The sequence below is a fragment of the Malus sylvestris genome, chromosome 9 (assembly GCF_916048215.2).
Source record: "Malus sylvestris chromosome 9, drMalSylv7.2, whole genome shotgun sequence".
Classification (NCBI taxonomy): Eukaryota; Viridiplantae; Streptophyta; class Magnoliopsida; order Rosales; family Rosaceae; genus Malus; species Malus sylvestris.
In genome coordinates this window covers 18129144-18146692 of record NC_062268.1, presented here as the reverse complement: position 1 = coordinate 18146692, position 17549 = coordinate 18129144, and the positions used below count along the sequence as shown (strand labels likewise).

Genomic DNA, 17549 nt, shown 5'->3' with positions numbered 1-17549 from the left:
TTTACTTTTAGTTTAATTTTAGTTTCTGGACTCTCAAATTAGTTTTTTTAGCCCTCAAATTTAACAATGTGTTGCACTGCATCATTGGTCTTTTTCTCTAACGCTGTCTTTTTTTTTTCCGTTAAATCTAGAGGTATAATAGGAACTTCAACTTATATCTTCAAAAAACAATAGAAGAAGCTCACAAATGAAAATTTATAAATTATACCTATACTAAAACCCAACACAAAACACTGTTCATTAAAAGTAAACAGACTAAAGTACCCCTCCAATTCCTTTGTTATCAGCCATTTTTTACCACTTCTACATATGAAAAAGACGATTTTGTCCCCATCGCTGCACCTTCTGCTAAGACAAAGCACTGTTCGCTTCCAGAAAGCATGATCACTAGAAACCCTTCGTTCTCCATTTGCCGTTATCGTTCAACTCTGATTTAGCTACCCTTCGTCAACTCTGATTTAGCTACCCTTCGTCAACTCCATCTACTTTAACTTTCCTGCGCAACTCTCTCTCCGAAGCACCAAATTCTTGGCCAAATAGAACATCGAACTCCCCGATGGTCACCAACTCCAGTTCGAGATCGAGAAGCACTCTGTCAACGACATACCCGACGCTAAGATTCGTAAGGTCTCAATATCGAAGAAGATTTCATACGCTCTTTGTCGACGATGACGACCTGACGCAAATCCTGTCTCGATTTGAAGAAAATTCTTCAAGCAGCTTTGAATTCACGGTGATTCCGCTCGCCCTCTCTAGAATTTTATTTGCGACTCTCTATTTCTCTCTTTCTTCCGTTCAATATATATGGTCTAGAATCGTGAAGTAACTAATTCTACTATATACATGTTAGCATTTAACCGGCCAAAAATATCATAATAAAATAATTTAGTTTGCCAATTAGGAGCTCTTTGTTCTCCAAGATATGCCTATTATCTCCCTTCAAAATCATATTTCGATCAGTTTTATCTGATGACTAGTTAGTTATAGTTTACGCACTTTGAATTGCAGAGGATATCTATAACACAATATCCAGTGGCGCTGGTTTTCAATTCTGGTGATTTCTAGAGTTTTGCGGTGTGTAATGTTTAGGGATGTGGTTTGGGTTTGTGGGTAAGTAATTTTTAACTTGAATTTATTTCTTTTTTTTTCTCATATTTGTTTGACGGCATGATTTGTTCTCAGATTTCTTCTGAATTTGTATTTTATTTTATTTTTGAGCCTTGAATTTTGTAGGGACTGTTTCATTTTTAGAGAGGTAGCTTGACCCCATTGACGAATTTTTTCATAGCAGCTTCAAATCAACCTTTCTCCTCTCAGTGGGTCATCTGCTCTGTTTCTTCCACAGGTATATCTATGTATACAGTTATGTACTTACATATAATCGATTTCTGCTATAATTTTACGTCTATAGAATGAAAAATTGATTTTTTTTATATGGGTTTCTGAAGTTCCGAGGACAAGTTCGTCGCGGCCAACGTTGATACTTTTGATTCCAAAGTTGCCTCCTTTATATCTCACAAAGCAGTGCTGCAATTCTCACAAGGTATATTTAGAAGAAAAAAATTATTGATTTTTACCAGTAATTTTAATATTTTTTTCTTGATTTTCTTATGAAATTTGGATTTTTGTTTTTTGGATTTGACTAAATTTCTTGAATTTTATCAGTAAATTTGTGTTTCCTTCTCAAATTTTTATGAAATTTTCTGTAACATCCCACATCGCCCAGGGAAGTGATCCTTAAATGTATATTCTCATCCCTACCTAGCACGAGGCCTTTTGGGAGCTCACTGGCTTCGGGTTCCGTAAGAACTCCGAAGTTAAGCGAGAAGGAGGCCAGGTCACTCCCAGGATGGGTGACCCACTGGGAAGTTGCTCATGAGTTCCCAAAAACAAAACCGTGAGGGAATGGTAAGCCCAAAGCGGACAATATCGTGCTACGGTGGTGGAGCGGGCCCGTGAAGTGGTCCACCCCGGGCCGGGATGTGACAAATGGTATCAGAGCCAATCCCTGGTCGGAAGTGTGCCGACAAGGACGTCGGGCCCCTAAGGGGGGTGGATTGTAACATCCCACATCGCCCATGGAAGTGATCCTTAAATGTATATTCTCATCCCTACCTAGCACGAGGCCTTTTGGGAGCTCACTGGCTTCGGGTCCCGTAGGAACTCCGAAGTTAAGCGAGAAGGAAGCCAGAGCACTCCCAGGATAGGTGACCCACTGGGAAGTTGCTCGTGAGTTCCCAAAAACAAAACTGTGAGTGAATGGTAAGCCCAAAGCGGACAATATCATGCTACGGTGGTGGAGCGGGCCCGGGAAGTGGTTCACCCCGGGCCGGGATGTGACATTTATCATGGACAAGTTAACAAAATAATTTTGTTGAATGTTCTAATTCAGTTCGACTGCTTTCTAGTTAGCCTACTTGAGCATTTTCATTTCTTACGTTGAAAGAGCTCTTAAGGTAATCTACCTGCATCTCTTCTTATTAAGGTACCTTTTACAACTCTGCATTACTGACTATTTGTTCTTTTTTAAAATGTTTATTGTAGATGAGGATGTTGACATTGTTAATTAATTGCAGTTTTTGTTCTATTGGTGTCCATTGTCTTTGTCAGCTTAAGTTCTTGGACTACAATGGGAGGTAATTATTTGTTGGATACTTGAGTACTGCTTCACTAATTTTCATGTATGTTTGCCATTGATTGTCATCATAACTTTGTGTCGAATGATCCTCATTCAAATTGTTCTTAGATGGTTGAATTTGTTCTCACTCATGCCCTTTTTTTCTTCAAAATTTGGTGATCAAAACAAAATCCGTTGAGTTCATGCCATTTAATCTTTTCTTTGCAACTTTTTTAGTGAGTTTCTCATTCACTGGATATGGAGTGTTCAAGGTGAACCTTTTTCTCTATGTAAGTACTATATTTCCTTCAATCCAAAATTTCAGCAGTTGTATAATCTCGCTCATCATAGCATCTATTCGTCATTCTCATTTCTTGGTCCAAATTGCATCTTAAAATGTGGTTGAATGTCCTTCACATCAAGCACCAATCAACCATATCACACTTGCATTGCATAATCATTAAGTTCATTTCTTCAATATTTTGGATGTAGATGCCAAATGGTATTGAGGAACAATTTTAGCCTTTATACAGTTGGTTCTATTTTTTTGAAGAAGACGCGGAAGAAGAACCATTCATAGTTGCACATCTATGTTACAGAGATTTGATTCAAATTGGTGGATTTGGGTAAGAAACTAAGAAACCCTAACATTTCTTTCGGTTTTAAGAGTTGAAATGGAAATGCATGTGTTTATCATTATGAGATATAAGGGGTTGAGGAATTTTGAGAGTGGTGGCTAGCTAAGGAAATAGAGAAGGGATAATTCATTTAGTTTTGGGATCCATAATTTATTGCAAAGTTGAATTCTCATGATTTTTTTGTTGTTCTAATATCTTTTGTTCATGTATTTGAATGCACTATTTTTATTCTTGCTAATTTATCTGAACCCCAATTCAATTTGCTGGAATTCATCAAAGAGTATTGGGTCTAATCATTTCCCTTTAATTTTTCAAGTTGTTTTTTTTCATTTCTATAGGGGTGTTGCAGGTGTCCATGTCATATTCATAAGGAATAAGAACCATTTTTCTGGATATATTGAAACATGTAAGAAATTGTTCTCTACTAACATATTAGGGTTTAATTTCTCTACTAACATGTAAGAAATTATGTTACATGTTTAGTTTCTTTTAGTTGTACTATATAGATAAATGTGTACGTATTAGTATTCAATTTATCTCCATTCTCGTATGGTGTTTACTAAACTATTGTTGCACAATCTCTGATGGTTCCATTGTTGGGCAAAAATTTGAGATTAAATTTAATTACAAAATAAAAAAACTAGATCACTACACAGACTGTTATGTTGTTTGCATATTTAGTTGTTTTGTAACTTAGTTGATTTGGGTTTATGTAGGGTTTTTTTTTTCATCTTGGAGCCACTGGCTTGTAGGTTTTTGAGTGTTAAAAAGTGAATATCTATTTCAATTTCTTATTTTCTGCCTCAAATGTTATAAATATGAATTTGCCTAATAATCTTAGCATACATTTGAAACTTCTATGTGTACAAAAAGAAGACATGTTTTGCAACCAGCACAATCCAACAAAACTTTTGCCGCTCTTAAAATCATTATCTAAACTCCCACCTCAAGTAACTACTCACTTTCCATATGCTTTTCATTTCTTGATAGATAAAACAATTTACATAATTTTTAACCATTAGATCACAGGACTTGACATTTACAGTTATATGATTTCTAATTGTTTGTATAAATTTCTTTTCATCCCCAGTAAGATGATCTCATGGCATAGTTTAGCAAATATTCACTATATCATGACAAATTGCTTCTTTGCACACACTTATTAATTAAAATTTATATACTGCAATGTTAGAAATATAATTATCCATCCAATTTATAATCCCCCAGCAACACGCGGACATCACTATCTAGTTAATATCTAAAACTTAAAACAAATGAAAATTGAACTATAAAAACACAAAATGAAAATGGTTGGACTTCAGCAACTTGTAAATATTAGGGAATGCGATTTCAAAGGAGATCGAACCGTGGTTGGACTTAAATAACTAACAAATCACATATTAAGCTACGGAGAAAATGGTTATGTATTCCATTTTCTTACACACAAAAAAAAAATTCTGGTTTATTAGATTTTTTTTTTGTCATTTTTAGTGACGTGGGATAAAGTTCCTAATATACTCCTAAATTTAACAACAAAAAAAATGATGGCGTTAATGAAAATGGTCAATGGTACAACACATTGTAGAGTTCGAAGACTAAAAAACTAATATGAGAGTTTAGAGACCAAAATTAAACTAGGAGTAATGTTCAGAAACCATTGGTACAATTAAGTGTTTCTTAAGAATAATCAAATGGTTGAAAATCGAATGGAATCGTAAAATAAATTGGTTCGGCTGTAGTTTTGAGTTTTTATTTTAGATGTATCCTCTTACTGGTTGAAATAAAAATGGTTTTTTTTTTTTAAGCGAAGGTACGATATTCATTAAGTAAATTAGAATTCGTACAAATTGAGGATAGTGCGCATAATGGGCCTTGATAAACCCTTTCTGGAGATTTTAATCCAGTCGAAGGAAAAAAGTGTCTTGCACAACAAGAGAACTATCCTCAAATGAACAATGGAAAAGAATTACAACCCCTCCTCTAGAAGTATATCTTAGATCAAATCTAGAGGCTCCTCAAACCACATTACCTCATGAGCACTATTAATTCCCAACCGAGCAAGCTGATAGGCTGCTGAGTTCCCTTCTCGTTGAATATGACTAACCACTGAATCGACCACTCCATGAGAAGGCATCCCAAATCATTGATTATAGGACCTAAGGCAGAGTTGTCGTCCCCACTCCCCTGCGTGGAAGCCAACACGAACGCAGAGTCTCCATCGAACTGAATCTTCCCCTCCACTGTACAAATAGTGCCCACCAATATTGCAGCTCTACGAGCTACAAAGAATTCAGCATGCAATGCAGAGTTTACCCTCTCAATGGGCCCAACAGCAGCGACAAGACACTCCCTCAAATGATTTCAAATCACCACCCCAAAACCTCCCCGGTTACTTCTATTGTTCCAAGCTCCATCGAAGTTGCACTTAACCCATCCCTCCGCAGGTCTCCCCCACTTCTGATGCTCTCGGCTTGCCTTCCTCGCCACTGGCTTGTGCCATTTATGAAATTCCTACATCCAGCCCTTGGTACGAAGCATAATTTCAAGCGGCGGTAACTAGATAAGAATGTTGAATTTAATGTTAGTGAAATTTTGAAGATTGACGACATGTTGAATTTTGGCTAACAATATTGTAAAAAAAGGCAAAAGAAAGAAAAACTATTATAATGTCATTGGTTTGGTCGCAATTTTTTTTGTGAAATCAATCCAACCTGAACAATGCCCGGCCCTAACGTATATGATTATAAGTGCTTGAAAATTCCTGCATACATTCATGGTCATGTGAGACCCACGTGATTTAACTTGTCAAGACTTTATGTAATTTTCAAAAAGAGATTGAGTCATTTACAATTTTCAAATCTTTAACAATTGAAATCACTGTTTTATGGTAATTATACAAAATTACTTTAATTATGAGTCGAATCACAATTTCATATCTCATGTTTTAAAAATTACAAATATTTAGTACTACGATTTAGTGGTATTCCTCTTCAGTTGCAAGTAAGAGGTCTTAAGTTCGATTCTCGCCGAAGGTGAATTTGATCTTTCATTGTTCAAATATGTTATCTTTGATGTTTTAACTTTTAGGGTTCAATATTTAAGAACCATTTATGAAATTTTTAGTTCCTGGACTGAATTAATATTCAATATTTTGCACTTCCCTACTGATTATTGAATCATTGATGTTCTATTCTAGGTGAACATTTAACAGATTTATCATGGACAAGTTAACAAAATAATTTTGTTGAATGTTCTAATTCAGTTCGACTGCCTTCTAGTTAGCCTACTTGAGCATTTTCATTTCTTATGCTGAAAGAGCTCTACATGCATCTCTTCTTATTAATGTACCTTTTACAACTCTACATTACTAACTATTTGTTGTTCTTTAAAATGTTTATTGTAGATGAGGATATTGACACTGTTAATTAATTGCAGTTTTTGTTCTATTGGTGTCCATTGTCTTTGTCAGCTTAAGTTCTTGGACTACCTACAATGGGAGGCAATTATTCGTTGGATACTTGAGTACTGCTTCACTAATTTTCATGTATGTTTGCCATTGATTGTCATCATAACTTTGTGTCGAATGATCCTCATTCAGATTGTTCTTAGATGGTTGAATTTGTTCTCACTCATGCCCTTTTTTTCTTCAAAATTTGGTGATCAAGACAAAATGCGTTGCGTTCATGCCATTTAATCTTTTCTTTGCAACTTTCATAGTGAGTTTCTCATTCACTGGACATGGAGTGTTCAAGGTGAACCTTTTTCTCTATGTAAGTACTATATTTTCTTCAATCCAAAATTTTAGCAATTATATAATCTCGCTCATCATAGCACATATTCGTCATTCTCATTTCTTGGTCCAAATTGCATCTTAAAACGTGGTTGAATGTCCTTCACATCAAGCACCAATCAACCATATCACACTTGCATTGCATAATCATTAAGTTCATTTCTTCAATATTTTGGATGTAGATGCCAAATGGTACTGAGAAACAATTTTAGCCTTTGTACAGTTGGTTCTATTCTTCTGAAAAAGATGCGGAAGAAGAACCATTGATAGTTGCACATCTATGTTACAGAGATTTGATTCAAATTGGTGGATTTGTGTAAGAAAATAAGAAACCCTAACATTTCTTTCGAGTTTAAGAGCTGAAATGGACATGCATGTGTTTATCATTGTGAGATATAAGGGATTGAGGAATTTTGAGAGTGGTGGCTAGCTAAGGAAATAGAGAAGGGATAATTCATTTTGTTTTGGGATCTAGAGTTTATTAGAAAGTTGAATTCTCATGATTTTGTTGTTGTTCTAATATCTTATGTTCATGTATTTGAATGCATTATTTTATTCTTGCCAATTTATCTAAACCCCAATTCAATTTGCCAATTCATTAGAGAGTATTGGGTCTAATCATTTCCCTTTAATTTTTCAAGTTTTTTTTTTTTATTTCTATAGGGGTGTTGCAGGTGTCCATGTCATTAAGGAAAAAGAACCATTTTTCTGGATATATTGAAACATGTAAGAAATTGTTCTCTACTAACATATTAGGGTTTAATTTCTCTACTAACATGTAAGAAATTATGTTACATGTTTAGTTTCTTTTAGTTGTACTATATAGATAGATGTGTATGTATTACTATTCAATTTATCCCCATTCTCTTATGGTGTTTGCTAAACTCTTGTTGCACAATCTCTGATGGTTCCATTGTTGGGCAAAAATTTGAGATTAAATTTTGTTGATGCACAAAATCAGTGAGAACTTTGGTACCACGAAAGTGTTAAGTTTGTGATCTTCGCTAGATTGCTCCGGTCACTAGTGTGGATAAGTATGTAAATGGATAGAGATAGGGATGCAAACACAAGATGTACGTGGTTCACCCAGATTGGCTACGTCCACGGGGTAGAGGAGTTCTCATTAATTGTGAAGGGTTTACACAAGTACATAGGTTCAAGCTCTCCTTTAGTGAGTTCTAGTGAATGATTTAGTACAAATGATATTAGCAAAAATTGTGGGAGAATGATCTCCTTTTATAAAAGAGTGTTTCTAGCTTTGTTCTGACATTGACACGTGTCGTCTTGTGATCGACTTCTGACGTTGACACGTATCGCGCTATGATTGGCTTCTGATGTCGACACATGTCGCGCTGTGATTGGCCTCTTGGTTGGAGGAAAACTCTTATGGGTCCTTGACGGTATAACGTTGACCGGTGCTCAATAGTTTCGGGATTGGTCAAGTATGGTACAAACAAATTTAATTACAAAATAAAAAAACTAGATCACTACATAGAATATTATGTTGTTTGCATATTTAGTTGTTTTGTAACTTAGTTGATTTGGGTTTATGTAGGGTTTTTTTTTTCATCTTGGAGCCACTGGCTTACAGGTTTTCAAGTGTTAAAAAGTGAATATCTATTTCAATTTTTTATTTTTTGCCTCAAATGTTATAAATCTGAATTAGCCTAATAATCTTAACATACATTTGAAACTTCTCTGTGTGCAAAAAGAAGACATGTTTTGCAACCAGCACAATCCAACAAAACTTTTGCCGCTCTTAAAATCATTATCTAAACTCTTCGCTCAAGTAACTACTCACTTTCCATATGCTTTTCATTTCTTGATAGATAAAACAATTTACATAATTTTTAACCATTAGATCACAGGACTTGGCATTTACAGTTATATGATTTCTAATTGTTTGTATAAATTTCTTTTCATCCCCAGTAAGACGATCTCATGGCATAGTTTAGCAAATATTCACTATATCATGACAAATTGCTTCTTTGCACACACTTATTAATTAAAATTTATATACTGCAATGTTAGAAATATAATTATCCATCCAATTTATAATCCCCCAGCAACACACGGACATCACTATCTAGTTAATATCTAAAACTTAAAGCAAATGAAAATTGAACTATAAAAATACAAAATGAAAATGGTTGGACTTTAGCAACTTGTAAATATTAGGCAATGCGATTTCAAAGGATATCGAATTGTGGTTGGACTTAAATAACTAACAAATCACATATTAAGCTACGGAGAAAATGGTTATGTATTCAATTTTCTTACACACACAAAAAAATGATGGCATTAATGAAAATGATCAATGGTACAACACACTGTAGAGTTCGAGGATTAAAAAACTAATATGAGAGTTTAGAGACCAAAATTAAACTAGGAGTATCGTTCAGAAACCATTATTACAATTAAGTGTTTCTTAAGAATAATCAAATGGTTGAAAATAGAATGGAATCGTATAATAAATTGGTTCGGCTGTAGTTTTGAGTTTTTATTTTAGATGTATCCTCTTACTGGTTGAAATAAAAATGGTTTTTTTTTTTTTTTGAAGCAAAGGTACGATATTCATTAAGTAAATCAGAATTCGTACAAATTGAGGATAGTGCGCATAATGGGCCTCGATAAAAACCTTTCTGGGGATTTTAACCCTGTCGAAGGAAAAGAGTGTCTTGCACAACAAGAGAACTATCCTCAAATGAACAATGGAAAAGAATTACAATCCCTCGCCTAGAAGTATATCTTGAATCAAATCTAGAGTCTCCTCAAACCACATTACCTCCTTAGCACTATTAATTTCCATCTGAGCAAGTTGATAGGCTGCCAAGTTCCCTTCCCGTTGAATATGACTAACCACCGAATCCGACCACTCCATGAGAAGGCATCCCAGATCACTGATTATAGGACCTAAGGTAGAGTTGTCGTCCCCACTCCCCTGCATGGCAGCCAACACCAACGCAGAGTCTCCATCGAACTGAATCTTCCCCTCCACCGTACAAATAGTGCCCACCAATATTGCAGCTTTACGAGCTACAAAGAATTCAACATGCAATGCAGAGTTTGCCCTCTCAATAGGCCCAATAGCAGCGACAAGACACTCCCCTAAATGATTTCGAATCACCACCTCAAAACCTCCCCGGTTACTTCTATTGTTCCAAGCTCCATCGAAGTTGCACTTAACCCACCCCTCCGCAGGTCTCCCCCACTTCTGATGCTCTCGGCTTGCCTTCCTCGTCGCCGGCTTATGCCACTTATGAAATTCATACATCCAGCCCTTGGTACGAAGCACAATTTCAAGTCGCAGTAACCAGATAAGAATGTTGAATTTAATGTTAGTGAAATTTTGAAGATTGACGACATGTTGAATTTTGGCTAACAATATTGTAAAAAAAAGGCAAAAGAAAGAAAAACTATTATAATGTCATTGGTTTGGTCGTAATTTTTTGTGAAACCAATCCAACCTGAACAATGCCCGGCCCTAACGTATTTGATTATAAGGCATACCTCATCAAAAATTATAATGTCATACCTCATCTTAAAAATTTGTTGTAATGTCAAACCTTCGTTATTTTTTCTGTTAATCGTCCCCACCTCCTCTTCTGGACCCCAAAAATGATAGAACCCGCTGTCCCTTTGACCCCAGCTCAAGCGCAGCCACCTCCATCGATTTCAAGATCTCCAAAGCAGTACAGCAATGATTAGTCCCTAGTGCCATTGCCAAAGATGATGCTAGCTCTGAATTTGAATCTAAACCTGAATCCGACAAACAGGTTTGTTTCTTGTTGATTTTTCTGAAATTTTTCATTCAATCAATTTATTTTCATTCGGCGAAGAGGAATGAGAAATAGTTATATTTAGAGACTCGTGCTGATAACGTGTTATAAATATGTAAAAGTTAGAGGGATAACCTTTTAGATAGGTGCGAAGCAGATGTAAAATATCATACTAAAACTATAGCTCAAGTGAATGACAAATAAAAGATGGAGGAAGAGATTTCTTTCGTTCTGTATGTTCTCTCTGTATATACATCGATGGTAGTAGGAGTGCTCTATTTATAGAGCGAATCCATACGACAAATTCTTAAAGTTTGAAATTACAACATTTTGTTTCCAAAGTCTTCATCATATTTGTGTAGGTATTGACAAATAACTTATGTGGGCATTCATCAGATAGCCGATGGTTTCATCAGCTAATGTTTTCAACTACAAATGGTTTCAACACTCCCCTTTGGATGCCCACATATCAACATCAGTTGCCTCGTTAAAACCTTGCTTGGGAAAACCCAGTGGGAAAAAACCATAGCGAAGGAAAAAGAGTACAACTTTACCTGGATTGTTGATATAGTGTTAAGTATGCTTATGTTGCCTCGTTAAAACCTTGATAGGAAAAACCAGTGGGAAAAATCCTAATCGAAGGAAAAAGAGTACAACAAGCATGTATCATGGATGCTCCCCATAATATGTATCTCCCACTGATTCCGCATTCTCCAAATTTAACTGTTTGGTAAGTCGACGTAATTCGATACTTTGCACTAACTTCTGAAGCGTGCATTTTGGTAGAGATTTGGTGAACAAATCTGCAAGATTTTCATTAGAATGGATTTGTCTGACTTCAATAACTTTAGCCCTCTGAAGCTCATGTGCATTGAAAAACTTTGGAGATATGTGTTTAGTTTTATCGCCCTTGATGAATCCTTTCTTCATTTGGGTAACACAGGCTGCATTATCTTCATGAATGACAGTTGGAGTGTCTGTCTTTGAAGGTAGACCACATAAATTCCAAATATGATGGATCATTGATCTTAACCGAGAACATTCACGACTTGCTTCATGTAAAGCAAGTATTTCTAAATGATTTTAAGATGTAGCAACTAATGTTTGCTTTGTTGAGTGCCATGAGATTGTTGTATCTCCATTCTTGAACACATATCCAGTTTGTGAGCGGGCTTTATGCGGATCAGAAAGGAAACCAGCATCTGCATATCCGACAAGAACCTAGTCATTTGTGGAGTTTTTTTAGTAAAAGAGACCCATATCTGTTGTCCCACGAAGGTATCGTAATACATCTTTGACACCCTTCCAATGACGGATTGTTGGAGCAGAGCTATACCTAGCTAACAGGTTGACTGAAAAAGCCATATATGGTCTAGTACATTGTGCTAAATACAACAAAGCACATACTGCACTCATATATGGTACTTCTGGACCAATGACCATTTCATCATCTTCTTTTGGACGGAATAGATCTTTCTTAATGTCTAGATAACGAACAACCATTGGCGTGCTGAGTGGATAAGCCTTGTCTATACCAAATCGCTTCAGGATTTTTTCAATGTAAGCTTATTGGTGGACCAAAATTCCACTAGCACAATGCTCGATCTGCAGGTCGAGACAAAATTTCGTTTTTCCAAGATCTTTCATTTCAAATTCGCTTTTCAGATATTCAGCAGTTTTATGTAACTTTTCAGGAATTCCAACTAGGTTCATATCATCGACATATACTGCCACTATAGCAAATCCAGAGTTGGATTTCTTAATGAACACACAAAGGTAAATGACAATGTTGATATACCCTTCTTTGATCAAATACTCACTGAGACGATTATACCACATTCGTCCAGATTGTTTTAGCCCATACAATGATCGCCTTAATTTGATCGAGAGCATACCTTGTGATTTGTTAGCTGTTTTCAGGCAACTTGAGTCCTTCTGGGACTTTCATATATATGTCAGTATCTAATTCTCCATATAGATACGCAATGATGACATCCATAAGTCGCATGTTAAGCTTTTTTGAAACCAATAAACTTATTAAGTAACGGAATGTAATTGTGTCCATTATAGGAGAGTATGTCTCCTTATAATCAATTCCAGGTCTTTGTGAAAAACCTTGTGCAACGAGTCCTGCTTTATATCTTGCAATCTCGTTTTTCTCATTTCGTTTCCTTGTGAATACCCATTTGTAACCCACGGGATTTACACCAAGCGGGGTTTGGACTACTGGTCCAAAAACACTTCGCCTTTCCAAGGAATTTAATTATGCCTGGATTGCATCTTTCCATTTAGGCCAATCTTGTCTCTGTTTACATTCATCAACAGAGCGGGGCTCAAGATCATCACTTAATATGATTTCAGTGGCTACTACGAATGCAAACATATCGTCAATGATTATTTCATTTTGATCCCACAATTCATTATTACATGCATAATTTACGGAGATTTCTTTACTCTTATGTACTGCTATCTCTTCAGGGACATGTGTCTCATTAAGGACATTTTCTTCTTCTAGAAGTCCAGAATCATGAATTGTGGATTTGTCATTCATTCTCTCTTCCTGAATGATTTCATTTGGATTCAGCTGTGCCCTCATCTTTCTCTTTTGAGGGGCTGAATCTTTTGAACATGGTGGTCTACCACGCTTTAGGTGTGCACCAGATAAATCATTCGCTGCCACTTTATTTTGTCCAACAGAGACATCAATTCTGGCAAGTGCATTTGCAGCAGGTATATGTGATTTTGTCACTTTCATATCATTATTAAATGCATCGGGCATTTGATTGGCAATGCTTTGAAGATGAACGATCCTTTTTACTTCATTTTCACATTGAATGCTTCGAGGATCAAAATGAGACAAGGTGGGAACAACCTATGTTAGCTCTTTCTGTTCTTCTGGAATGGTCTTTTCTCCCCCTAATGACGGGAAGATTGTCTCATCAAAGTGACAATCAGTAAAACGAGCTGTAAACATATCACCTGTCAAGGGTTCCAAATATCTAATGATAGATGGTGAATCAAAACCCACATAAATTCCCAGTCTACGCTGAGGTCCCATTTTAGTGTGTTGTGGGGGTGCAATAGGCACATAAACAGCACAACCAAAAACTCGTAAATATGAAATGTTTAGCTAATGTCCAAACACGAGTTGTATTGACGAGTATTGATGGTTGGCTATAGGTCTCAATCAAACCAATGGTGCAGCATATAGGATGACATGTCCCCATGCAGAAACTGGCAATTTGGTTTTCATAAGCAGAGTGCGAGCTATTAACTAAAGTCGCTTGATCAATGCTTCTGCCAAACCATTTTAAGTATGGACATGAGGAACAGGTGTTCAACATCAATGCCCAATGTTATGTAGTAATCATCCAAAGTTTGAGACGTAAATTCATCAGCGTTATTAAGTTAGATTGACTTAATGGGATAATTTGGGAACTATGCTCGTAACTTAGTTATCTGAGCAATAAGTCTCACAAAAGCTACATTCCGAGTAGATAAGACACAAACATGTGACCATCTGGTATATGCATCAACCAAAACCATAAAATATCGAAATGGTCCACAAGATGATTGAATAGGTCCACAAATATCCCCTTGAATTCTTTGCAGAAATGATGGGGATTCAGCATCAATCTTTAGTTGTGATGGTCTAATTACAACTTTCCCTTGAGAACAAGCCTTGCAAGGGTTATCATTTGAGATAGCAATGTCTCTGCTCAATAATGGATGTCCATTAGAGTTGGTAACGATCCTACGCATTATGGTGGATCCTGGATGACCCAGACGGTCATGCCAAAGTATGTAAACTTTGAAATCAATGAACTTCTGGTTCATGACAGTATGTGATTCAACTGTCTTTATGTATGTATAATACAATCCACTCGACAAACTACGCAACTTCTCCAATATACGTTTCTGGGTATCATTGGAGGTAATGCATAGATACTTCACATTTTCTGCACTTTTCGTTTCAATGTGGTATCCATTTAAGCGTATGTCTTTAAAACTCAACAAGTTTCGAGTAGATCGAGTAGCGTACAACGCATTCTGTATGGATAATATTGTTCCATTTGGTAACATAATATGGGTTTCCCCTGAGCCTTCACTCACATCTGATTGGCCTGATATTGTTGTTACCTTTACTTTTGTAAACATCAAGCTTGAGAAATACTTTCAATCTCGAAGTATTGTATACGTTGTTGTGCAGTTTGCAAGACAGATATCTCTGCCATTTCTCATGTTCTGAGAATGACCATAATTTTTATCCATGCTCTCTGAGTAAGGGAATCAGAGTTAAAAGCAAGTTATAACAAGAAATTTACATGCCACTTTTATTGAATATGAAATGCTAGTTTTACACAACAAATCCCGTAGGTCGGGAATTATGGTTTTTCATCAAGAGCTCATTGTTCTGTTCAACTACCAGGAGCACAGATATCAGCTGGTTGTATTCAGTGTAGCCTCGCGCTCTATACTGCTACTGCAGAAGCACGTTAGAGGCATGAAATGTGTTAAAGGTCTTTTCCAGCAACATTTCCTCAGTAATAGTATCCCCACAGAGCTTCATCTGAGAGGTAATTCTGAACAGCGTAGAATTGTACTCAGCCACTGACTTGAAATCCTGGATCCTTAGGTGAGTCCATTCATAGCGAGATCTTGGAAGAATCACCGTTGTCTGGTGATTGTATCTGCTTCTCAAAGCCTGCCAGAGAGCTAACGGATCTTCAACCGTTAAGTACTCACTCTTTAGTGCCTCATCAAGATGGCGACGAATAAAAATTGTAGCCTTCGCCCGCTCTTGAGAGGATGAGCTGCTCACTTCTCTGATGGTATCTCCAAGATTCCCTGCTTCCAGATGGATCTTGGTATCCAGTACCCATGTAAGGTAATTATTCCCAATAATGTCCAGGGCAACATATTTAAGCTTTGCCAAGTTCGCCATTTTCTTTTCTAAAAGAAAAATGAGATGTATAAGAACTTGCAACAATATGTATTCCTGGAGGAATATAGTGTTAGAACTTCTGGTTCTTACAATTTTTTTTTCATTTTGATCTTCAGGCTAAAATGATAAGCACTCGAAACTTTTGGCTCGAGATTTTCAGGGTGAATGAGGAAGGCAATTGTACTGCACCATTCTCATTGAAATAATGTAACATTGAATGGGCGATTATTCCACACCACTCAAGTAGCAGGAAAAATTTTAATATGCATAGCAGTGTGGTCGATTATACCGCACCACCTAAAAATTGCAATGAAATTAAACTGCAGGCAAATTAAATATGCAGGGTAGGGCGGGCAATTTTATCGTTCCACCTAAAATTTGCAGTAAAATTAAATCTGTAATTCAAGATAGGAGATGATACTGCACCATCTTGGATCGCAGTAAGATGAAATTTGCAGTTCAAAATGAGCGATTGTACCGCACCATCTTGGATTGCAGTAAAAAATAAATACTGGTTAGTAATCAATATCTATACCAAACAAGAAATCAAAGATGTATGTAACCGCTAGTTGGAGAACTAGAAGCAAACATGGAGCAAACAGTTCGTCGCGAGGGTATACCGCACAATTGAGGTAGAGGAAGAAGATGAACAGTAAAAACCTTAGAGGAAACATTTTTTCTTTCGGCGAAGAGAAATGATTTTCATTCGGCAAAGAGGAATGAGAAATAGTTATATTTAGAGACTTGTACTGATAACGTGTTATAAATATGTAAAAGTTAGAGGGATAACATTTTAGATAGGTGCGAAGCAGATGTAAAATATCACACTAAAACTATAGCTCAAGTGAATGACAAATAAAAGATGGAGGAAGAGATTTCTTTCGTTCTGTATGTTCTCTCTGTATATACATCGATGGCAGTAGGAGTGCTCTATTTATAGAGCGAATCCATACGACAAATTCTTAAAGTTCGAAATTTACAACATTTTGTTTCCAAAGTCTTCATCATATTTGTGTAGGTATTGACAAAGAACTTATGTGGGCATTCATCAGATAGCCGATGGTTTCATCAGCTAATGTTTTCAACTGCCAATGGTTTCAACAGTATTTGTTTTCTTACTCAATATTTATTTATTTATTTTTTGTTCAAAGGCAACATTCATTCTTACTAACACATATACAAAACGAATGCCCAATCACAAAGGAAGTACAAAGAAAAATATGGACCTCCAAAACATTACAAGGAAAAATTCCAATCCATCACAGGATTGGAGCCCAAAGTTCTACACACCCTCCCACAGATCTTTGACAAAACACAACGCATGTGGGTCAAGAGGTGATGGATCCAATGGAAGAAGGGGAAAGGATGTAGGATGGAGGAAACAAAGGGATAAGAAAGCCATAATGGAAACGAAGAAAATGAATTGTTTGAAGACATGTAATTGAACAAATAGTGCGGAGAATAGGAGAAGGAAAGTTGGAATTGAGGGCTTTCCGATCTATGACGAAGGAGTTGAGGTTTGGGGTGGGAGAAAATTTGGTAGAAGAATAGGAGGAAAATTAGGCTGATAAACACACAAAGAAAGGAAATCAAAAGGAAACCGGGGTTGCCACCAACCCTTGCTTTTAGCAAGGGCTGGCAGCTGACTGATTTTTCTAATCTGTAAACTCACATAGGCAGTGAGAATAGCTCTCAATAGAAGAGAAGTTTGAATATGTTTTCTTGCTCAATTTAGGTCCAACAAGAAGCTCAAGTCTTAAAACTGCATTTATCCTTAAAT

The 17549-nt window shown here is 36.3% G+C and overlaps 1 protein-coding gene across 29 annotated transcripts in view; it reads left to right on the top strand.

Moving 5' to 3' along the window:
* The first annotated feature begins 96 nt into the window (after positions 1–96).
* The window catches only part of LOC126582282 (uncharacterized), an 87917-nt gene continuing 70464 nt past the window's right edge, over positions 97–17549 (top strand). For 2 of the 29 annotated variants that reach the window (XM_050246369.1, XM_050246368.1), the window contains exons 1-4: positions 97–733; positions 2545–2636; positions 2855–2907; positions 3174–3243. In XM_050246369.1, the coding sequence (XP_050102326.1) occupies positions 557–733; positions 2545–2636; positions 2855–2907; positions 3174–3243 (392 nt within the window). In that variant the 5' untranslated portion in view covers positions 97–556. Of the gene's footprint in view, positions 734–1008; positions 1111–1218; positions 1346–1448; positions 1544–2544; positions 2637–2664; positions 2682–2705; positions 3244–3593; positions 3820–6451; positions 6600–6690; positions 7072–7708; positions 8720–17549 lie in introns of those variants that run through there. The other 27 variants (XR_007609397.1, XR_007609395.1, XM_050246376.1 and 24 more) reach the window with 27 other exon arrangements.